This window comes from Myiozetetes cayanensis, unplaced genomic scaffold (assembly GCF_022539395.1).
Source record: "Myiozetetes cayanensis isolate MyiCay16 unplaced genomic scaffold, myiCay2020 scf20-37, whole genome shotgun sequence".
Taxonomy (NCBI): domain Eukaryota; kingdom Metazoa; phylum Chordata; class Aves; order Passeriformes; family Tyrannidae; genus Myiozetetes; species Myiozetetes cayanensis.
In genome coordinates, this window is record NW_026087412.1 from 10,585,343 (window position 1) to 10,610,149 (window position 24,807).

General features: G+C 38.6%; 1 protein-coding gene across 3 annotated transcripts in view; it reads left to right on the top strand.

Annotated features, from left to right (window-relative positions):
* Positions 1-24,497, top strand: part of GRIN2A (glutamate ionotropic receptor NMDA type subunit 2A) — a 167,125-nt gene extending 142,628 nt beyond the window's left edge. Inside the window, exons 12-14 of one of the 3 annotated variants that reach the window (XM_050317042.1) lie at positions 10,452-10,690; positions 12,289-13,943; positions 17,492-24,497. In XM_050317042.1, the coding sequence (XP_050172999.1) occupies positions 10,452-10,690; positions 12,289-13,943; positions 17,492-17,507 (1,910 nt within the window). In that variant the 3' untranslated portion in view covers positions 17,508-24,497. Of the gene's footprint in view, positions 1-10,451; positions 10,691-12,288 lie in introns of all 3 variants that reach the window. The other 2 variants (XM_050317043.1, XM_050317040.1) reach the window with 2 other exon arrangements.
* The last annotated feature ends 310 nt before the right edge of the window (positions 24,498-24,807 follow it).

Consider the following 24,807-nt stretch of genomic DNA (forward strand, 5'->3'; position numbering starts at 1 on the left):
GTTTTCTTTTCATGTAATCTATTAAGAATTATTAGGTTCTATAATTCCAACCCATTTTTAGATGGGCAAGTTGATTCAGAGACATTGGCTTATTTGTCCTATACTAAAGAAGAAAAAGGATCTGAAGAAGGATCTGAGTTGTCTTTCTCAGTGTGGGCTGACCCCTCTAGGTGTTGCCAGAGCCTCACTCAGGTTTTCATTCTTTTCACTTTGCATTTCCTTCATGCTTCATCTTTCATCATTTTGGATGCTTCTCATCCAGCAAAAAGAAATTAAATCACAGGAAAGAAAATAAATGAAATAGAAGGGAAAGCAGTTGAAGCTGTTTAAGAAAAAGCTCGTCAAAATACCAAAGGTGCTGCTTTTTTGTGCGTCACTTTGTCTCTGAATACCAGGGAGAAAACAGAATGAATGGGAAGAAAGTGTGAAAAATCTTATCCTGTATTTACACTTTGACCTGTGGACTTATTTAGCATACAAATGCTTATATCTTTAACCCATTTTTAGTAGCTGAAAACAATACAAATGAATTACTTATGAAACTCGCTATTAAAACCTTTATATGAATAATTTATGGAATAGCAATAGATACAGTGGACACCCAGGTGAATAAAACCTTGTCATGAAATATCTGCTCCTTTGTTAATCTTGCTCAGATACTACTTCAGGAGATAAGCAAGTGTTTTGAATGCACAAACTGTGGGGATTGTGAATGAGTTGATGGCATTTTTTCAGTACTTTTAGAAGTTACTCTGGACAACCCATGAATGTCAAAACATTAATTTCCTCTTGTAAAGGACCCCTAAATTTGTTCAGAAAAAGAGAATGGCAGTTGGACATATGTGAAATGTAGGAACTACTGTAGGCATTTTTCTCTTAGTCCCAGAAAGATTCGCTACCTTGTCTCACTTCACTGTGTCATGGGTCTGTGATAATTTTCAGGAGAAAACACTCCCAAGAACCAAACAAATACAGGAAAAAAAGAAACAATAAAAACCCCCCTCAAAAATAAAATTTCTTCTACTGATTTACAAAGTACATTGCAGGTGAACTGGAATAAAATACTGAGAAATTAAATGTAAAGAGTAATTGCCTGGAACTAGCATGACCTGATTTTGTAATCTATGTCCAACTTCAGTAGTTCGATGGATAATCTTATTAGCTGAATTTACATAACTCTGTTTTGGCGAACTAGAAGGAATGAACCCAGAGTTCAGCCCAACATCACTTTGCTGTATCACTAAAAATCTCTTTGAAGTTATCTAGACTAAAAGCAAGTATGGTTGGGGGGAAGTTTCATCTTAAGATGATACTCCTGGGAAAGCCTCAGAGGAGCCTGAATGGGGTTGTTTAAGTAAATAGGCAAACACAAGTGAAAGCAAAAATACTTCTTTCACATGTAGAGCCTCTGCAGAATATATTATTCTCTTAAACTAAGCCTATAAAACAGCAAAGCCCCTGGTATTATTGAATTACTATTCAGTGTATGTAATAGAGCATCCATCACAGTATTGAATAATTTCAGTGAATGATTATAAATGTAATGAATTTCATAACTCTAAGCAAAAACATCCTAATGAGTTCAACAAACACAATTTCTTTATATGAATATTATGTTAATAAGAGGAGAAAATCTTTTGGATTATACTACATTATACTTGGATAAGACCAAGTGATTTGTTATCTGATTGCACCTGCAAGAAACCATGATCTCATCTATCTCTCTTTTACATTTACCCAGCACTGAGATGGCCTTTTGAAATGTATTTTAGAGCTTCCAATTTCCTCTGCATGTGTCTTTCTCCTGTTTTTCTCTTTTCCGATTTGATTTTTTTCCTTCCTGCTTCTGTAGCATTCTCCTATCCAAGCCAGATCACTTACACATTGAAATGAATTTTTTGTGCAGTGGATAGGAACCTTTTCCCTCTTCCTTGCTGATGTAAAACATCTGGCTGAAGAATTAATGATTTGTTCATGCAGGGGCATCTTTTCATACTTCTCAAAGCATGATGCTTTTTCTGCATTAAAGCCAATGGCTTTGAACCCTCTTTTTAATCTTGTTGGCACTGGGAAAAAAATGAAGTAAATAGAGAGGGATGTAGGTTTGTGTTATGGATAACTTCAAGCTTAGGATGGGTTCTTTATATGTGTCTGCATGAGCAGTGTTCTGCTCCTGAGGATACTACATCTGAGTGGACAAATTAGACTGACAATTGGCAATCACACTGTGAAAGCAGCTCTGAAGTCTCAGTGGAAGGAAGCAGGCTACAAAGTGCCAAATTTGTTACTCTAACAAAGAGGAAAAGAGACAGAGGGAAGGAGAATGGGAATGAGGTGCTGAGGAATTTGAAGAATAGCTCCTTAATTGTCTCAAAAATATAATTATCCTCAAAAGGTTTCATCCCTTGCTCTGTGCAAGTTCATATACATATCCCAGTTCATGGGAAGCTGAGATCAAAATGCATTTGTTAGTACAAGATTAATTACTTTGGAACACTGAATCTTTTTAATAGAAAGAGTTAGGAGTTGCTTTTTATTTTATAAAGGATCTGAGTGAAGTGAATTTCTGGCTTTGTTCATCTCTACTACCTGTACAGCACATCTCATTATCTGCAAAAGCTTTGAGCTGATGATTAGCATCTGCAGCTTTATTTAAAGTAGTTGATCAGTGGGAGGATCCTCTAAAGCACAGTGGTGGTTATGCTTCCTTTTTTTTTTGGCTTGCTGTGGTCACAAGACAAAACTTCCATTGTTTTTTAAGAGAGAAATAACAACACTTCTATTGAGACATAGAAGACAATTTCTCAATCTTCTGTTGAGAAATAGAAGCACCCAGGAGTTCAGAAGCAACCAAAATGATACGGCTGCTAAGAAACAGCACCATCATTTTGTTTGGATCTGCCGCCCACAGCCCCAGGAATGTGTCAGAACAGAAATGTCGAGCACTGAAGGATCACATGGGACGTGCTTTGGGTTCTTTTATCAACCTCTGTAGGAGCAGCTGGGCAGGCTGACGTCCCCAGCACCCAGAGTGCTACCCTGGCAGCTGTCAGCTGCTCGTGGCACATGACTTACCACTCCATAGCGCAGGAAAGGCTCAGGCACTCAGGGAATCTGTGCCATTTGGGAAGGCACCCACGTCCCTCCAGCTTTCAGCAGCAGCAACTTTTGGCCAACTCTCTGAAGGCCCAGGTATTGCTAATACTCCCCTGGCTTGGGCTGAATGTGCCACTTAAAGCAGAGGAGTACTTTTCTAAAAATATCCTGCAAAAGATATTGTTTCTGAAACCCATGGCATCTTTGGGATTTGGAATAGAACCACTGGTGCCTGGTAGGTGAGGAGAACTTATATTTTTCTTTTTCTCTGTTTTTTTTTTTCTCTCAGTCTTTCTCCAATCTTTTGTTTTTTTCCTTTGTAAGAAAGTGAGATTATTGAAGTTCAAATGACAAAGCTGATTCAGGATTAAGAGAGTAAGAGGTGTTCAGAGTGTGCATGGGATGGAGAGAAAGACAGCAAGAAGCCTTTAGATATGAGGGATGCAGCAGAACAGAGGGATAAAACACTCATGACAGCAGAAATGAGTGGAAACAAGGAGCAGAAAATGCTGGATAAAGAGAATGATTTTGGGGAGGAGTAGGACAATATCAACCAGCTGGCCAGGTTATGCATCTACTTGTGTGAGGTATTTGTAGTGTATTGCACTACCTGAAGATTAAGAACTCAGTTCAAAAGACAGTGTGGGAGATCTCCAGGAAAGGAGGGCAGATGATGTAGCTGTATGAAGCCCTTAACCCTTAAAGCTGCAAACTTTAAAGCAATAGGAGATACAGGGATGTAAAGAGGAAAAGTGGTTCTGGTTTGAATTTCCACAGAGTCTGTTATCCCCTTTCTAATAACTTTCAGTTCTGCTTAATCTTTCTGTGCTTTTAGGATGGCTTAGTACACTGAGAATTGTTTTCCTGGGTGGATAATTGCTTCCCACTCCTTAGGGGTAATAGGTAGCTGTGGAAATGAGATTTGCCCCCCTACATCTGGAAGAGGAAAGCTTTTTGCTATTTTTTCTGCATTTTAACATAAGCCTTCCAAATCTCTCTCTAGATTATAAGGAAGTGTAGCAGAGTGACTCACACGGGCTGTTAAAGCCCAAGAAGGAAATACGTATGTGATTGTAAGGACATATTTTCAGTGCGTGCTGCTCAGGCAGAATACACCCACAATCACAGTGATTTTCTGTTTATATATTTAGTGTCCTCCTTAAGCAGTGGGTGGAACAAATGTGACTGAAGAGTGTGAGTGTATAAGTGGAGGGCGTTTGTGTAGCTGAACAAGAGTTAGAGGGACTGTAATATTGAAAGTCGTGCTTAGCAGTTCTGTTAATTCATCCTTAACTAATGGGGACATGCAGAGTGAAGTCATTAGCTCACAGTAAGTTTATTGCTGTCAGTCATCTGTGTTCCTCTTGCTATTTTTACAGGGGAAATAACTCAGAAAATAAGAGTAAGAGAGATTGTTTTGGGGGATCCAGGCTGAATTTGATAAGTTTCTGTGCTTTTATTTAATCTCTTCTCTTGAAACATTCTGTATGGATCATATAACTGGGTCAAAGTGGCATTGATGAGCTTATTGAACCAAATGCACATCAAGCCATTTGGCTGCTGACCCCTCTATTCAGGGTGAAGACCCTTTTATTTTAGGGTCCCCAGGTGGTGTGGGGTATTACCCCTCTCCTCCATCACTTAGGGGGAGTTCTCACCAGGGTAAACATGGAACGCTCTGTCCCTACATTTGAAAACTGCCTTTTGTCCAGTCTGAATAAGCAGATGATTCTGCTAATGCCACCTAGAGCCTTATGAAGACGATGCCCTACATCTGACCAACGTGAATGTTTGTACCTAACCCTTCTATTCAAGTTGTATGTGTGGTACATGCCAGGTTTCTTTACTGGCTCCTCAGGCTGAACCTCAGGTTAGCGCTTTGCACAAGAGTCACCACCCCTCATCCTGTCAATGCCAGCCTGTTCCCTTGGCACCTTCTGCTCTGACACATGCACTGTGATCTCCTGCATCACAGGATGACCCCCTCCTGCCCTGCACCTTGTGCAAGTCCTGGAGAAGTGCTGACTCTGGAGTCTGTTGTGCTTAGCCAATAGAACAATGAGGACCTTGGGCTGCAGCTCTGCTCTTCCCATGTGGACAGAGCATCCTCTCCTTGTGTGTGAAACAACACAGTACATGGGAGAATTGACTCTTCCAGACAACTCTCACTGGTGCAGGGCAATGTTTTTTTTTGGGTCAGAGGTGGGGGACTGTGCAGGTGTACCCACACTGGGAGTTCCACGGCTCAGGTGCCTGGTTGTTGGATTGTAAACCCAATTTCTCACCCCCTCTCAAGAGAGGAGGAGCCCATTTGAGAAAGGCCACTGCCAGAGAAACCCCAATTAGCTTATTTTCAGCTCAGTTTGTTTGAGGTTTGCTCTTTCTTTTGTGTTCTGTTGGCCCCTCAGTGTCAGGCATTGGGTAGTGATAAGGTGAAGGGACAGGCTGGCACTCTGAGCTACCCTGAGATTATCCTTTGCCAACAGCACATGGAGTGTTAAAAATCCTTTTTTCCTTTTATTTTCTCCTTTTTTTGTTTGTTTGTTTGTTTGTTACTAATTGGACATATAAAATAGATTTTTTTTTCTTCCCCCCTTTATGAGCATAATTAAATAGGTTAAAATTAAGCAAAGAACATGATGAAAATACCACTCCAGAGTACCTAAGGAAGCAGCTGAGGCAGCCTGGGAGCCATCAGTGATTATCTGCAGGAGCCTGTGACTTTAACATACATGATTAAAGTAGAGCAGAAAAACACCTGTCTTTTAGACAAGAAAAGTTAAGAACTCTGACTTTAGTGCTTATGAAAATATTTCATATCTTGCTTATTTCTGACAATTTTTTAACTAAGGACATATTTGGGTGATAATAAAAATTTTTACTTTTTAACGGTTAGAAGGAAGGCATCGGACCAAGTATTGAAAACCTGTTGAAACCACCTATTGAAAAACTCTCAAAAAACCTCAAAGTCTTACCCCAAATTGATTTCCTGTAGCTGCTTGTGTGGAGAATGATGGATTATGTGGGCTTGAAGTTTTCTCTTTTTTGTAAATACTATGTCCTTTTCAGTTTGCATCTTCCTGGATGCATATGAGATGTAGGGGAAAAGAATACTAGAAAACAAATAACATCAGGGAAATGACCCCTAAGTTAGAGAGCTTTTGCCATCAGTACCCCATGGCTGATCCATTGCCTGGGAAGACTCTGCCTTTTTTGGGAAGGGGGTTTCATGAGCAAAGCTGAGAATGAGGGGAGGATGCCAGACCTTTAGAAGACTACTGGGCCTAGAAAATGAAAGGAATCTGGGGATACCAATAAATCCCATAAAAGAACCCCAGTGAAGTGACACATCTTCAAGAAACAATGGCAGAGACTCCAAAAGGGCAGTGCGTGTCTCAGCCCTGAGGGGATGGTGACAGGGACAGGTGACACCAGAACCTGCAAATCCTGCTAAGGGCCACGGTGAGGAAAAACATGGAATTCTTCCTTTGGCCTGTATGGTTTCTGTGTCTGGATAGTGATATTTTTATTGTAACAAAATTGTTCAGGGGACCCACCTGAACCTTATCACACCTTGCCAAAATGATAAGGTGTGAAATAGGCTGATAAAATGTAGAAAGAAAGGCACTTGTGGGATATTCAGTCTGAATGGCCAACTGGCACATTCCTGTGCAAATAGCAGTAAGAGCAGAGAGCACCAGAGCCTCAGCATCAAACCCAGGAGAAACACAAAGGGATCTGCCTGAGCACTGTTTGTACTGTAACCTAAACCCATTGTAAATAGTCCTGAATCAACTAGAATGTTGCAATATACTGGAATGTGTTTTGAGTGAAGAGTGCAGACTCAGCACTGCTTGAACTAAGGATCTTTAAAACACTTGCTTATATTTATACTCTCACACTGTAAATGAGGCAGATCTTTTCTGATACAGTGCTATGGAATTTTTAAAAATCTCTTAATGTAGGCATCATGTAGTTATTTGGGATTTTTTCAGGTTAAATAAAATGTGGACTTCTTAAACACAAAACAAGCACTATAGTTTTTTTGCCAAATACATTGGAACTCTTAATTTTCTAATCCTGTGCTAGTGTCACCATGTACTTCGTTGCTGAGATCTGCAACTATTAAACCAGTCCACACATGAATGAAGGTAGGAAATGACTCTGGCACTGCATACCTTTTAGTAAATGCCTAAAGTGAAAACAAAAAGTCTTAAAATAAGCCTGATTAATATTTATGAGTAACTTGAGACCCCCCCTATTAGAGGCAGATTTGAACTCCATTAACACTGGGTTCACTGAGGCCTGGCATTTATGTACACTGAGGCTGCTGACTGAGATTTCCAAGGTCTGTCTTATGGAATATTTGGAGCTTTCACTTGCTAATTAGTATTATGCACACATGGAGATGACTGAACTCTCCAGTGCCTGGTAATCACAAATTACTGGCCTTTCAGTTGCCAGGCCCACTATATTGCCATAGGTGTCATCACCCTACAAATTCACCTCACAAGTCAGACCACCCAAAAGGATTTGACAGACAACATTCTTCCAAGAGGACTTGATGCTTTTAAATATGGTGGGTTTTTTCTCTGAACTAAATTATAACTATGCTCAAAGTTCAATGTTCTGCTTTCCAACTCCAGGCTAAGTTTGGAACAGACTGATTTTAAAAAGGAATGAATTGACACTCCAAGTGCACACTCCAGATAAAAAAAAATTCTCATGCTTGAGGATTTTGTAATAAAAATGTTATGACTTTTTGTAAATAACCTGGTTTAAAATGTAATGGGCAGGAAAAGCAATAAGAATATTGGGCATCTTTGCCAGTTTTATAGGGTCAGCTGTGCTGAAGTGTCATTACAGTTAAATTAGTAACTGTTTTGTCTGTGTTTCTGTGCATACACCACGCACGTATATAAATATGTAATGTACACATTTATAAATATATACTGTAAATGGCAACTGCTTTATATAGAGAGACCAGAATTACCAGCCTAATCTGTCCATTCCCAGATAATATCATTACATGAATATGACAATCCAGTGATTTGTAGTGTTTTGCAATCTGTAAAAATGTGGATTCCTTTTGGGCATTAATTAACAGTGATTGCTGTCCTTGTCAGATGTAATGGAAGGGATATTGCAATAGCAGGATCTGTGAGACTCTGGGATGCTTTGTTCTTTGTAGCTTGCCAGGGCACTGTCATTTATCTCCACTCAAAACAAGCTTAGTTCATTTCTGTAGGGATGTTTTTGGAAAGGTTGGTGGATTATCAATAGTTACTTTAGATGTACATGCCAAAGGGAAAGAAACACAGAGGAAACAGTAATAAAAAAGAGGTTTAAATTCCTTTGTGAATTTTGTTATGAATAGTAAAAGGGCACAGCAGTCAAATCAAATTGATGCCTGACAATCATGGGAGATGTGAATTTTCCTGTGGGAAGTAATGAGAGCTGGTTGTCAGAGCTTCAGCTACTAATGCACAGACCAGAAATATTGCTCTCTCTTTGGACTTGGGTTGTTTTCTCTTCTGTACCCTGTGTGAGTTTTATTCATAGACCGTGGGGAGGACTTGAAAGAGAGACAAGGGGAACAGTCTATTGAGGTTTAGCAGAACAAAAGAAATCCAAATGTTCTAAGATATGGAAATGCAATAATGAATCCCAATTATCTATGTCTGCAATATCTATACTGTTACAATGAATAATTTATTGTCCCTCTGTCCTGGATTAGAAGTTTTTAAAAGATTTACTGGGATTGACTTTCCTCTTTGGGGATGCTCTTAGGTGTTTTGAAGATTGAGCACTGTAATTTGGGAGAAGACACATTGCCTTTTGCAGATGTGGAGGTTCAATTCATGCTTCAAGCACAAAATTAAACTCAGAATTAACTAGGGACTGAATAATCTCTTAGAAATTTGTGAAATGCCTTTACTGAAGTGCCTCAGCGCTTGTCCTTTCCATTTCAGTTTTTCATTCACATTCTGTGAGAAGCAATTTCTCCATCACAGTCTTGTGTTCCACTTCCAGTTGGAACTCACACATCCAGATTATCTGTGGGCTGCAGCTTTCCTGTTGCCCTGGCACTCTATCCTGCAAAATGCTTTTGCACAGCAGGTCATTGATCTTCTAGTCTAGCTTGAAGGTAGCTGAAATGTCAATATAGCTCTTAGCCATTTTTTTCTGATATTTTCTCCAGTGATTTATGGATTATAATACTGAAAATGTATTCCCTAATCACTGGGTAAGGATTGGGGATCTGTACCATGGGAATTCTTCCCCCAGATTGAAACTGTATCTTAAACTGGGAAACACCAAGATACTTAATACTGTACTTTCTGGTTCTTTGTATTACCTGCTGTATTTTCTAGAAACAGTGAAGTTTTTGACATTAAAAATTGTAACTTCTCAGCAGTCTGTATCCCCAAGAGAGCAAAAAGGTCTATATGCCCATCAGTGCTCCACTAAGAACAACACTAAATGCTTGAAAATGAATAAATCATGCACTATAAAAAAAGTTTGGCAGGAACAATGGCAGTTTCTTGCACACCTTTGTCCATGTTGGCAGTAGCAACCACTGCTAAGTGATAGTGTCCTTCATCTGAGGCCAAATCTCATCAGTGAAATAAATACAGGGGACCCACAGGGCCAGGAGGGAGCAGAGGGAGGTGTCCAGGACACCGTGAGAGGACTGGGAGCATGTGGGTGCAGTTACTGCATCACCCAGGTCTCTGGGAGAAAGCAAAATGAAGTGAGAGAAATCCAGGAGAACTGCCTTGGAAGGATACTGCCAATTCCAGTAGTGTGTCTGGTTAGTGGCTGTTCAGCAAACTCCTCATGGCACGTTTTAAAGGATTGTGAGAATATGTGAAATTTATCTTGTGTCATTAAAGGGGGTGGTCAAAGAGAAGGGGCAGAGTGGATCAGAGATGAGCAAGTGTAGAACAATGGAGAGGTGGGGACATGAAAATGTCTGGGCTAAGTGTCAGGGTGCTTTTCTGACTGATCACCACAGCCTGTCCCAGCTCTTTACTAAACTCCTAGCTCAGTTCCACTCTCTGGAACAAGTGCTACTAGTTATAGCAAGCAGAAGAAAGTTCTATCCAAACCAGAGATCCTGCTTTCTAGAGCAGCCAGCTTCCCACGTAATTTATGAAATCTGAGGACATCTGAAAGTAGGGTGCTGTGAATTGAAATCTGCTATATTTGCAGCTCCTGAGTAGATAAGTCTACAGTGCTCCACAAATAAAGCATTAAATGGTGCTGTATTTTTAAACTTGCAAAGACTTTCAAATACTGCAAGCGGTGGTTTTTTGCATTTTTTAACTGGTTTGACTCCTTGTTCTTCCCAGGGGAAATGGAAGAGTTGGAGACCCTGTGGCTGACTGGCATTTGTCACAACGAGAAGAATGAAGTCATGAGCAGCCAGCTGGACATCGACAACATGGCAGGAGTGTTTTACATGCTTGCAGCAGCCATGGCACTCAGTTTGATAACTTTTGTCTGGGAGCACTTGTTTTACTGGAAGCTTAGATTCTGCTTCACTGGAGTCTGCTCAGACAGGCCAGGATTGCTGTTCTCAATCAGCAGGGTCAGTACTACTTTCATTTTTCCCCTTTAGGCAACAGACAGAATAAACACTGCGTCCCTAAAACATTATCTTTTCTTTTATTCCCCACCTGAACACTTGAAATATGTGTTAGAGCATCAGTGTGATGCTCTGGAGTAGTCAGTAGGCTTAGGATGTACTTGCACTCTCTGGGAAGTCTTTATCCATTGGATTATTTAGGGTATGAAATACCAGATGTGCCAGGATAACCAGTAATCCAATGCTGAAAACAAATACATCAAGGGGCAATTTTGATGAAGAAATGGTGGAGCTCAGATGCAGGAAATGGATTAATTTCCACATGAAAATCCAAACAAAATAAATACTAATTTGATAAGAGACATTAGTTCTCAGCTTTGTGCAATTTTAAGCAAGAGGATTTAAAGTTATAAAATACAGTGGAATATTGTTATAAGCTTTTCTTGATAGCAAACTTGAATAAACCATATGAGAAAAGGTCAAACACAAGTATCATTTATGTCTGGTTAGACACTAAGGCAGGTTTTAGTGATAACTTTAACAGATCCAAAGGGGATTTATATATCTAAAAAACTGATACTTATAAAAAAAAAAAAAGAAAATGTGTGCTTGTCCTTATATTTTTGACAAATTATTTGGGGTTTGTCTTTATATAATATTTTTATCACATAGTACTTTCATTAGGTAATTGACTTTGCTGGATTTTCTGTATAGTTGAGAAGAACTGAAAATGATACTAAAATGCCTAATTGCTTTGAAATGTGCTGAAATTACCCTCTTTAGTAGATTGGACCATTTTGGAACTGCATGAAGAATACTCTCCCCTACTCTGTTGGAGATTGTCTAGAAACCATATACACCTTAACCTGCACATTTGAACTTTATATTTTTGGCCTTTAACAGATTAAATTCTCCTAGGCAATTCGGGGTGGAGGGGGGAAGTACTTATTTCAAAGGTAAATTACATAGAATTGCCAGTTCAGGAGGTTGGAAATGTCAATTGAACTCACAGGAGTGACCAAAGAGGTTGGAGTTAGAAGATGGTCTTTAGCCTTTTGCTCAAAATGAACTCAAAATCAGGTTTTAGGAAGAGCTGGGGTTTTTTTCATATGTACTAAGATAGGAAACAGAAAAGTTAAAATAAGACTGGAAGCCTTTTCAATTCAGTGAAAGTGAAGAGCACCTTAACCACCAATAAAATAGCCCAAAGACAACCTTGTTCAGAGGGAAAACTTATTCACTGGTTTTAAAATAAGAGAATATCCATTAGTGAAGTTTAGTTTCTATTTGTGATGAGACTGGGGAACCTTTAGGTGTCCCTTCTAATCTTCTTTTCTGGAATAATCTGGGGAGACCATCAGGGGCCACTGGTTTCTGAAATACTGTCAATTTTACTCCTTTGTAATTCCAACAGATGTGGCAGAAAATACTCTTCCATGTCAGTGTAAGGAAATGATAAAAAGATAGAGATGTACTTTTAATCTTTCCAGTAATTAGTTAAGCAATGTTTAATTTTTCTTTATTGCCAATTAAAAATAGAATGGAAGTCTTTAAAATTTACACCTAGTGATTTAATTTGTTTTATATTATTCATATTACAGGGTATTTACAGCTGCATTCATGGAGTACACATTGAAGAGAAAAAGAAGTCTCCTGACTTTAGTTTGACCAATTCACAAACCAACATGTTAAAACTGCTGCGAACAGCGAAAAACATGACCAATATCAATCCTTCAAGAATTGACTCCCCCAAAAGAACAGCTGATTTTATTCAGAGGGGTTCTTTGATTATGGACATGGTCATGGATAAGGGTAACTTGATATTTGCTGATAACAGATCCTTTCAGACAAAGGACAACTTTTTTGGTGACAACATAAGCGAACTGCAGACACTTCCTGGCAATCGACACAAGGACAATCTTAACAACTATGTTTTCCAAGGTCAGCATCCTCTCACGCTGAATGAATCCAATCCAAACACAGTAGAGGTTGCAGTAACAACAGAAGCAAAAGTGAACTCCAGACCTAGGCAGCTGTGGAGGAAATCTGTTGAATCTTTACGTCAAGAGTCTGTACGTCAGAGCCAAGGTTCCCAGAGGGATGACGGGTCAGAGGAAAACAGGCAGCTTTCAGTGAAAAGCCAAAGATACCTTCCTGAAGAGATTGTCCATTCAGATGTGTCAGAGACATCAAGCCGAGCTACTTGCCATATGGAAGCTGAAAACAACAACAAGCACCACAAAACCAAGGACAACTTCAAAAAAAGGACAGGAGCATCAAAATACCCAAAAGACTGTAGTGAAGTGGAACTGACATATCTAAAAACCAAGCAGAGCTCTCCACGGGATAAAATCTACACGATTGATGCTGACAAGGAGCCAGGATTCCGCTTGGACACACCTCAGTACATCGAAAACATTGTCCTTCCAGAAACTGTGGAGTTTCCCGATGTTTATCAAGATCACAATGACAACTTCAGGAAAGCCGAGCACGCTAATAGGACTCCAATGCATAACGAAGACAGTCTTCCAAACAATGACCAGTATAAACTTTATGCAAAGCACTACACTCTAAAAGAGAAAAATGCTTCCCTAGCTGATGATAGATACAGACAGAATTCCACCCACTGCAGGAGCTGTCTTTCCAATTTGCCCACTTATGCGGGACACTATTCGACCAGATCTCCCTACAAGTGCGATGCCTGCTTGAGGATGGGGAACCTCTATGACATTGATGAAGATCAGATGCTGCAGGACACAACGAACTTATCACTTCCTGAAGAAATATATGAGCGTACTTGGTCAACAAGTAATGCTCTGCAATATCATAAAAAAAATAAACTGAGGATTAGCAGGCAACACTCTTTTGATAATATCGCTGATAAGTCCAGGGAAATTGATATTGGAAGACCTTCTCGTAGTATAAGCTTGAAAGAAAGAGAGAAACTTATTCAAAGTAGTCCATATGCAAGCATGTTTAGTGTTCCCTCAAGCAAACTGTTGAGCAACAAGGCCTCACTTTTAACTCATGCTCTAGAGGACAGTAAGAGGAGCAAGTCCCTGTATGCTGTTCACTCGGATGACAATCCCTTTCTGCACTCGTATCGTGATGACCAGCACTTATCTCTTAGGCGAAGTCCAGCTGACCTTTATAAACATTCATTGCCAACAAGAGGAAGAAATGATAATTATTTAAGGTCATCCATACAGTCTACAGCATCATACTCTTCCAGGGATGGTCGGATCCATAATGACATGTACATTTCAGAGCATGTTTTGCCTTACGTTGCAAATAGGAATAGCTTGTACACAACTCCAAGGGTTTTAAATTCCTGTAGCAATACACGTGTGTATAAGAAAAGGCCTAGCATTGAATCAGATGTTTAAATTTTCCATGAACACTTTATCTATAGGGAAAGAATAGTTGCCACCATCTTAGAGGGAGAATTTATCCTTTAACAGTATCCTGCCCTGGTAAATGATACGTAAACCTCTCCCTTTCCCAATGTACTTTTGTACATGAATAGGTAAACTGGTATGCTCTTAACTATCCTTTTAAAATATGTCTTGTTGAAAAGGATAAAAATTAGCCATTTATATATGCGGTATATATAAATGGCAAGTTGTACTGAAATAGCCCCAATATATGTTGGCAACTATGCTGTTTTGTATCTAATTCTTTTACTATTTCGGTTATTCTAATTTATGTTGCTAAGTATCATTCAATGTACTTTTGTCCTTAGAAATGTTTAATGATTTTCTAGTACTGGATAAGCAATATGGTATGCATGTAGTATGACACAGACAACAAGAATTAGGAATGCGTTTGCACAGATTCAAAAGTAAGACTCTAAAAGAGAACAGAAAGCTAGACTTTCAAAAATATATGTTAGCTTCATAATCATTTTCAAAGCCAAGTAATAATTTAAAAAAAAAAACAAACCAACCAACCCACATCCCAGGACCTTAATAAGTAAAATACAGTGTTTTAGCACAAAATTAGTATGTTCATTCTAGACTGACAGACAATAGATGGGAAGGCAGTAGCCCCAAACATGTGAACTGCTGTGTACCAAAAGGAAGCCCCATGGATATTGGTTAACGTTCATGTACAAATGCTTTTCTTATATTGCACATGCACTTACCATTACAAAGTAAGTTCATTGAAAAGTTTGCAGTAATCTTGTCAGAAATTCACAGCTGCCTAATCCAGAGTATATATTTTTAGATATCACTATATGGCACTTACTATGGAGCTGTGGACTTTATTAGTAACCTTGAGGCCTAATGTGTACCTAAGTTTGCATTTGCCCCTTACTGGTGATTACTCAGGGCTGTATAGTATTTCTTTTATTCTTCCACTTCCCAAACCAAATCCCAACCCACTGTAGTTCTTTGTTCATAGTGTATTAGTGACAACTAATTAATTGTATATTAATAGTATTAAAGCTGTTAATACAGTATCAAACACCGACAGCCATAAGTTCAGTGTAATCAGTGAGGAGTGCAATACCATTTATTTGCATACACAGCAAAGGATTAACACCTTCAGAAGGACTTCTTCCTTCCAGAATATTGTGCATATTTGTTGAACATCAGACCATTTTTTTTAACCTCTCCAATCAAGTCTGTTATATAAACTGAATATATGCACACTTAACTAAGTAACAGTATGTTTATTATCACTAACTGATATACAAAGATATTCACATTACAGGGGTGCATTGTTAAATGACTTTTCCATTTAGTAAATGTCAATCAGGTTCTTTCACAAATAAAATGTCTGCTACACACCCCTCCTTACACTGGAAAAAAAAAAACCACTAGATTTCAACCATAAGGGAGCGTGAAAGAGAAGAGAGGAAGCCTTTCAGGAGTAGAATATACAGCTGTAAATTTAATTTAAACTGAAGAAGTAAATATAATTGCTAATATATTTAACTGCTGAAAGTGTTGCACTGGGTGGTGCTCTCCCATTCTCCTGCTACTCTGCAAATTGCTTTAGGATTTTTGTGTAGAGGAAATTTAGATTATTGAAGCATTTTTCCCTCCATTTCACTGAAGAACAGTGAACAGGGAAACCATTAGCACTGTGAATTGGAAAATGTGAATATTACCCAAACTCTTCTCCAAACTGAAACTCCTTTCAGCAGAATTGTGCCTGTCAGCTGCAATTGAAGTATCTGCATGCCAGAGGTGCAGTATGCAAGGTGTTTAATTTGGAACAGCATACTGCAGAGCAGAGTTGCAAATGGGAGATAATATAAATGATGTATAGGGACAGTCAAAATAAAGCTTTTTGAATTGTTTACAGCTTTTTTTTAATTTTAAATTATTGTTATTATTGAGAAGATTCAAGCTGACTTTGACTACCAAACAGTCCAGAATGAGTTATTGGTATTTGCAAATGTATTTGTATGTTCACCGTGCTGGTGAAGGATGATATTTTTAAGGAATGAAATGTAATGAGATTTGGGCTTCCAAGTCTCTTTCCAGCTTCCAGAAATCTCAGTAAGCTTTATCATAAGTGTGTTCAGAAAGCATATCTATGGGTATCTGTTCACTGTCCATGTGAAAATATGTTTTGAGTATTCTTTATTCAGCATCTGGTCATAATTATTGGCCCTGATTCACATGGGATGCTTTCTGGTTCCTCACTGGAGGCAATTTTTATAAACAGAAGTTCCTTACCTGCCATGCATATTTCTTAGGAATAGTTGTATGAGCTGAGCAGGGCTAGGGTGGTGTCTATGGGATGAACACTACTTATCATGAACCCAAACCTTTTCCCAAAGACATAGACATGTTTGTCTTAGGTCTGCAGGAAAACAAATGCACTGAAGGCATAAGTAATGCTGTAATCAGTGTAATAAAAGTATTTCAGGCAAATTTTAATATCTGATCCAAATTTTGGTATATTTACTAAAGTGTGCTGTATTTCAGCAGATATGATATTTGCTGGTGTCGTGCCAAAAACTGCCATGGAAATTGCTGAGCATTTTACCAATCATGAAATTCAGTGGTGGCTCTTGTCTTTTGTATCATCATAAAGCTCTCAAAATATTTGTTGGTCGCTCCAAGTCTTTTGTATCATCATCTCTATCCAACCAGACACACCTAATTCAATATATACACAAGTACTGTATGTGAAGTTATGGGAAAGAAAAATTCCCATTTCCACTTTCTAATTTAAACTCTATAAACTCTTGAGATTCAATTGTAAACATCCTCAACCCAGGTGGGTTTATCCTTCTGTGAGATGTACAAGCAAATTAGTTATAATGAAATATATTGCAGTGTTTGCTTTTTCTGATTTGAACAGATTTCTGGTGACTGTAGAGATTTATTATTATTAGCTGCAATATGCAATACAACCAACTCCCCTAAACCAAAACAAAGAGACAGAGGGAAGACTTGGTAATGTTGCACAGCAGTTGTTCACATGGAAATAAAAGATGCTGCCTTAAAGGAGGAAAAAAACCCCACCAGATAATGAAAGTAGAGGGAGTCTGCATGCGTTTGTTGTTTTGATCTTGGCATAAGTATGAGTCAGTGAAGGGGGAAGGAGAGAATAAAGTGTAGAGCTGTAGGCAGTAGCTGGTTGAAGATGTTTACATGTAAAGAAGAAGCAGCTGAGAAGTTGAAGGAAAATCTTCAACAGTAGAGCCACAAGCCACAGCTTGTGAGGCTCAGCCATAGAGCGCGTGGAATTCGGAATTTTGCCTGAGCTTTGTTGATATATTTGCACTGACTTTCAATTAAACTGAGATCAAGACTTTCTGTATTTCCCTCTCTCTCACTCTAGCTGCTGCTATACTTGAAGAGGAGAAAAGAATCTTCCTGCATAAGTGGCCATCCTTTCTGTACCTTTCTGGATGGTGCTGGTGACTTGTTACATTTTCCTGATTACAGCTCTAGCAGTTTGTTGGTCATTCCTATCACCAAGATTTCCTGTGACTCCAGCTGGAACTGAATCAGGCTGTAAATGATATGGGCCATTCTTGGTAGCATGTCCTGTAGTGTCCACTGCTCCTGGATGACACCTTTTATGGAGGCAGGATATTGAATTGCTGAGGAATGCAGTAGGTACATGGAGGTAAAAACAGCTACATAGACATACCTGCCTCTTGCTCTTTTTCTCTTTTAAAGATATTGTAGAATTTCTTCATGTTTTTGTCTTTCCCTTTTCACCACAGTAAATTTTCCTTTTTTCTTTCAAATGGATTTTGTGTTCTGCTTGTGTTTCTTAGAGCAGTGTAGCCACCCACTAATTTAAACGCATGGTAATAAGGTATTTTAATATATAAGATAAAATTAAGGAAAATTAAGAGATTTTGCATTTTCGGAAAATTTAATTTACTGGTTTTGCAGCTTTTGCTCAGACTTCATTATTCTGCTATCTAAGAAGCTTGGTTAGGAGAAAGAGTGCTGTGGACAAACAGAAACGAAATCACCGCCAGCTCACTGTGTTTTGGCAGCATCTCATAAATACGTGTCTCTTTATGATCTTTCAGGAACACTTAAGAGGTGATATAAGGCTCACAAGGGAAATCAGGTGTGGCTTATTTTTCCTGGTGAAAATACATCTTTTTTTTACATAGCTTTAAATGAAGCAAAAGCTAGAACTGTGTGTGTAGCTTTGAGTTTCTGTGCTGGAAGGCTGAGCTCTGTCTGTGGCCAGTGGGGGGAGAGAGAGAGAGAGAGAAAGCAAACTCCCTCTGGATGGAAGTTCAGAGGACTGAGGGCTTGGGATCACATATGTGTGGGATGTGTCCAGAAAGATGTTACCTCTCTATGTTGACCTTTTTAGAAAGTATAGGTTCCTAACTTAGACATCTCAGTTAGGTGGGCTTAGAAAAGCAATAGTCTATATTATCCCCAGCCTCAAGAAAATGTACCAGTTAAATCTGCAAGTGAGTACCAGGTTCAACCTTGGAGGTGTGTATAGGTTCCTGTGCTCAAGCAAGTAGTTGTTTGTGGGGTTTGCAGTATTCCCTGGTCAGGATCACTGTTTGCTTTATACCATGTAATAACTATCCAGCCTGAGATAAAACTGTCAGAATCTATTCCTTGTGGAATAACTTACTATTTCTGTATTTCTGCAGTGTAGCACGTGTGCTTCAGTGATGGGGAAGGTTTTGGTTCTATTCCCTCCCTTGCTGGGTTCATCAACGTAGAGCAGAAATGGTGTCACGAATCTAAGCTTAGGTTTAGGAAGAATTCAAGGGGTGGATCTTTTTGTTGTTTTACATTGCATTTAAGATGTTTGATATATAAAACCTAGTGAAAACAGAACTTTTATGGCAAAATCCCCTCCTCATTAATATAAAAAGTAACTATCTGTGGCTTGGCTAAATTGTGTCAAGTGTTAATCGTCACATCACGTGCTTCTTTCAAGATGGAGTGTCATATATTCCCTTAATAACACTTCCCAGCTCTAGCCCTATCTTAGCTCAAAAGTCCTTTTAGAGCAGATACCTTTCCTGTGTAGGGCAATCTGGTTTGCAACGTACAAACAGTTTTCCAGTGACACACTTAAGTTCCTTGCTTTATCAATGTTGTTGTTTGTTTGGGTTTTTTTAATCTAAACTAACTTCCTGTAGAGAGCTGAGCCTTCCAAACGTAGCAGTGCTGAAGGAACTTCTGAAAGAACATAAAGGCCTTTTAAAGTATGACTTACAGTATGAGTCATTTCCCTGCCCAAACTCACCTGTACTGTCTTATTTCAATGTATTAGCAACATGTTAGCGTTTGCTGTCACTGAGGGAGCTCAGTTTAATCACAGCTGTGTATTTGTGGATGTAGATGTCAGTACAGACAGGTATATGGTGTGAGAGAGGAAAGGCTGGAGTCACCTGTGAAGCTGTGGTTAAATGGGAGCAGCCTCAGGACCGTCCTGTCTCTTGCATTGCTCTGATCAGTCTCTGTCTGATGTGCACCTACTGTACAAAGTGTAAAATTCCTGTCGATGCTCAGCTTCCATTGTGGAAATAATGCCATGTCCACCCTCATTGCAGTGTCACAGCCGTGTCTGTGGGGTGGGGAGCTGGTTGGTTGTGCTCTCTGGTGTCTCTCACCCTGCTCTATGGGAGCAGCAATGCTGCCTTGCTTCTCCCAGCCCTGCTGGGGAGGGTTACTGCACTCTCTGTAAATAAGCTCCTCATTTATTTCCCTCACTCAAGCTTTTAGTTGTTTTTTATTCTCCCCTGCTTCTCCCGCCCTGTGTGCAGAGTATGCTCTCCAAAAATATGTGCTCTTCCAAAGTCCTGCAGCTTTGGAAGTCAGGAATACACAGGTGTGCATCGCCCTGCAATGCAGTGAAAATGCACTTAGTTCTTCTCGTGGGTTCATGAGCTTTTTTGTTACATACTGCAGAATGGATCTGCTGTAGTTGAAACTGGATTTTTTTTTTTTAACAACTGCCATTCTAACAGCTGTAAGAATCCACTGCTGATTTTGTGATGATTTTGTCATATCTATAATTTAAGAACCAGTAATAATATAAGTATTTACCTCACTATTTACCAGGTTTTTGTTGTTTTGCGCTTAAATGACAATTTTTACTCCTTTTGCTTAATTCTTTACCTGTAATGAAAACAAGCCTAAATTAGTAGAGAATATAACCATGCTGTAACATTGTCATGCAATACCTTTATTAATAGATAACCACACTAAATATATATTACATATTTAAAAGAGAGATGGTTTCAACTCTCCAACTCTTAAAAAGTAGTGGTGATAAGCAGTTATACTCCTAGATGTTTTGTCCTTTCCCTTTTGTATTAGTATTTGTTTTCACTAATATATTTCAAAAATTATATTTCTGTGCACGTTATAAAACTGTGAAAATAAATACCAATAAATATTGTGATACTTATTCAGTGCACTGTAAAGTTCCAAGTGAGATGATACTTTGCTTGGGAATTGAAGAAGGTTTCCTCACTTCTCAGAAATGGTACTAAGCTTTAATGTGGGAAAATGATAATATTTACAGTGACATGAAATTTTAATGGAGAATGTCTTGTTTTGCACTTCTAGTACTATTAGAAGAAATATGTTTTTCTCAGCAAATGCGTTATGAGAATACATTTTTAAATTTGTTTTGTGCATTACAGTACATAAGAATGACCATTCTGAAGAGATTTGTTTTAAATCATTACTACAGGATTCTTTTGTCTGATAATTATTTTTCTTAAGCCTGTTTAATAATGGTGTTTAATGGCAAAAACCTTTTGGAAATGTATTTTGGCTTCTGTTTCACATTGCAAACCCTGAACTCGGACTATAATAGTGGTGCAGTCGAAGGCCCTCACGAGGTTGCTCTGCCTTTCCACGCCACTGGGGAAGGAGACCTTCCTTGTTCCCAGTTGGGACAAGATTAGAGGAGTCGAGGACAATTTTGGAGGATGTGTTGTGCAACATTTGAAGTGTAAATGATCTTGAAAAGTGAAAATAAAAAGAAATTGGAGGTTCACAGTTAGCCAAACGAGGGCGGGGGTGTGTGTCTGTAACAGGCTGTAGGGTGTGCAGTTTCTGGAGGAGATAATTTTTGACTAATTTGAATTCTATTTAAGTTTCTGAAAGTAACTGAAAAAATAGGAGTTTTCTTTTTCTTTTAAAGCCAAAGCCTTTGCTTTCATACGAGGTTTCACAGGAAAATGGGCCAAAGAATACAATTAAATATGCAAAAGGTTAATCTTATGGAAAAGGGTATCCTGTCACCTTGATATGCACAAGCATATTAATGGTAATAGGAACAATGTGTGTAATTTTCCTGTATATTGCTATGTAGGTTGCACTATTTTGAATGACACAAGCCTGATATTTTAATTACCAAATACCATAAAAAGCTGTTTATTAATAGTTTAAACTTGTTAACCTAAATATATATACAGTATACCCAGGCGTGCGTGCATACACTTCCCAACCCAGTCATGTGTGAGTAATCTCCCAGAGCTGTGGGACACATTTCAGCACTGCTTTATTTTAAGTAATTGTCTTCTCTCCTTCCCAAACATACCAAACCTCCAAACCCTCTAGCAGCATTTATTGTAGTTGTTTGATACCTATTACAGAAGGGGCTAAAGGACTCACTGGGATCAGGGTTGCTTTGTGCTGGGACACGTGGAAACATGTCAGAGGAGAGTTTCTGTCCAGAGGAGTTGGAACTGATGCTCACTATAAATAACAAAGCCATAGGAAAAAGATGTCTTCTCATACTGTTTGGAAAAATCTTGGCCAGAGAGGATCTGTTGGACTTTAAAACACAGTGTCAGCTTATGTGATCATCCACGTTCCGTAAAATAGAGAAGGAAGGATACCTCAAGAACCAGATTCCCAGGAAAGCCCAGCTGGTGTGTGCACCAGTGGCTGCCCCTGTATTCTCCCATGCAGACTGGGCAGTTTCCAAAATCAGTTTTGCACACAGAGACAGGATTTAGCAGTGGTGGTTAAGGCAGAATCACTTCTCTGAGTGCACAAGCTTTTGAGCCTGCTATTGCTGGTGATGTGGAGATTTTCACCGAGGAATGATTGTGTTATTGGGCTGCTTTTCTACATTTGTAGTTCTCTAACTAAAACTTATGACAAAAGAAAAAAAAATAGCTTGGAATCATGTGTTGGAAGTAATTTTTTGCAAGGGAGAGTTTCGATTCTTTCCACCTTAAACAGTAAGTTCTGTGGAGTCAGATTTTGTCTTTGCTTCTCCAAGTGTGTCTTGGAGAACAACTTGGTTTCAAGTTCTTCGTCTGCAAGAAGAACATTTTTGTTTAGCTCATTTTTACCTGGCCTAGGTCTGGATTCCAAACTTAGGCAAAACACCTTTTGACTTAAATAGGGATGTGTGAGTGAGTGATGGGAGAGCAGATCCTTACTGCAGTTCACGCTCAGATTTTAAAGTCCCAAACCAAACCTCGTCTTGCAGAGGTGCAGAAATTGCATCACATAAAATTGTGTGCAGCTAGGAAGGAAACTAGTGCAGTTGCAAGAAGAACTGTTTGCAGTTTATTCTTGATAGAAGGTATAATATTTTGAAATAGTCTTACTCACTTCAGAACCTCCCTTTTGCACTGATGAAGAACAGCTTGATCCCTCTGTCTTCACACCTCACACCCACATGCACAGTGCATCTCGTGCCTTCCCTGTTGAAACCAGAAGGTACAAACAGAATTCATTAATGTGTTAGGCAAACTCCTACCTGATTCTTAACTAAGTACTCCATTTTTATGCAAAATTTGCATCCATACATTCCAGGCTCTCAGAAGCACTTCACCTGTGAGTTAATAACGTTTAGTTCATCAGATTCCAATTTACACTAAACCTGAAGGGTGTTTTGTGCTTCCTTTCATCCTGTTTAGGGATTTTTGTGGGCTTAGATGAAAAACTAATATTTCTGTGCTGCTAAACAAAACTCACCAGAAATATTTTTAAATCTCAAATTACACTTTAAAAAACATTTTTACCTGTTTACTTGAATAATGTCAATTTAATGTGTTGTCCTGATTAGTCTTTGTATATATACATGTCTATATATATATATAAGCTATATATAAGCTTTATATATATATGTATATGTATAAAGTTTTTGGGGTGATTGAGGGGCAAGACAGAAATCCAACATTTTGACAAAGATTCTACAATCATTTATTAACAGTTTCAAGTGATGTATTGCTGTTGTGAGTTTGATTAAAAGTTCTTTGCAGTTGAAGTATGAAAAATGAAATGCAACTAAGAAAATAAGAATTCACAATATTAACTGAGGCTTTTGGTACAAAGAAAATTAGTTATTAGTACAGTTGGAACAGTGGTTTTTTTTCTGATGGAGGAAAAGAACTCCAATTGTAATAATTTGTACTGGTTACAGGGAGCACTAACCTAAGACTGTACACAGTAAATTGAAAAGCCTATCACATCTGTTATTTACTAGTGCAATTTACTGTAACACCCTCAAAGTGTCATATATCAAACCAAAGGGTAAGTCACAAATTTCCAGTTGCTAACAAAGAATAGGAGAGGTTTCAAGAGCTCTTAACACCTGGGGAAATCAATCAGGATATTAGAATAGAAATAAAATAATATTGTTGAAATGGAATCAAGCATAAAATAATTAATTTTTAAGAGAATCCAGAATTTCATTGTAAATTCACAGTCTAATGGATTCTTCAAAAGGAAGGGTTTTGGGGAAAAAGAGAATATTTAAAATCTAGTTTTGACATTCCAATTACTGCCTGTTTTATTAGGTAGGTTTAGCAAAGTGAGATGAATCTTAACACGCAGGTGTCTGCGCACACAACAGTTTTTATTGTGGTGTTGTGCAGATACAGGTACACCTGGCTACCCCTGCACCCTTCTGCCCCTGCCTTGGAGATCCTGGTGGTAGCTGGAGCTACCCAAGAGCACCCAGTGCAGCGTGAAGGAACTGGGATCCACACACTTCTCTCCTGTGTTACACATACTGTCTCACTGCAGTTCACCCTGACCATATTTTAACCCAGTGCATGACTGAGTGCTAATACTGTATAAATATTTTGAAACATATCTTAAAAACAAAACAAAACAAAAACATGTTTGCTTCAAACTTTTTATGATAGAGAAATATATAATTATTATGGTTGTCTTACAAATTGTATTGTGTTCATTTTTTTTTGTTAAATATGTAGAAAAACATTAAGGGAATGGGGGACTTGAATGTCTGTGTGTACCGAAATGTATATAAAACTATTTGAGGAGAACACATGTGCCAAGTATAACATGATGTAAAAATTGTAAATATATGAAAAATTCATTTTTCTAATAAAGATAATTTCTGCCAATTGATATGAAAAGGAACAATGGTATCATTCTTGTCTGTCTTCGTTGTTAAATGGGACAAGATGAAGTGTCACTCATGAAGAAGGTTTCCCTTTGTTTTTCCATTAGTTGTTGATTTGATCTGAAGGGTGTTAACAGCCACATGTTTTGAGCCATCCTTTGCCGTTAGAAATTACCAAAAGGTGAAGATGCCTGAAGCTAAAGCTGATAGGATGTGCTTGGTGATCCCAGTTTAATTTAATTCCTGAAAAGGATGGAGACAATTAATTTAAGCAAAGTTCCTTTGGTGTGAGAAGGATGCTTTGAAAGTTG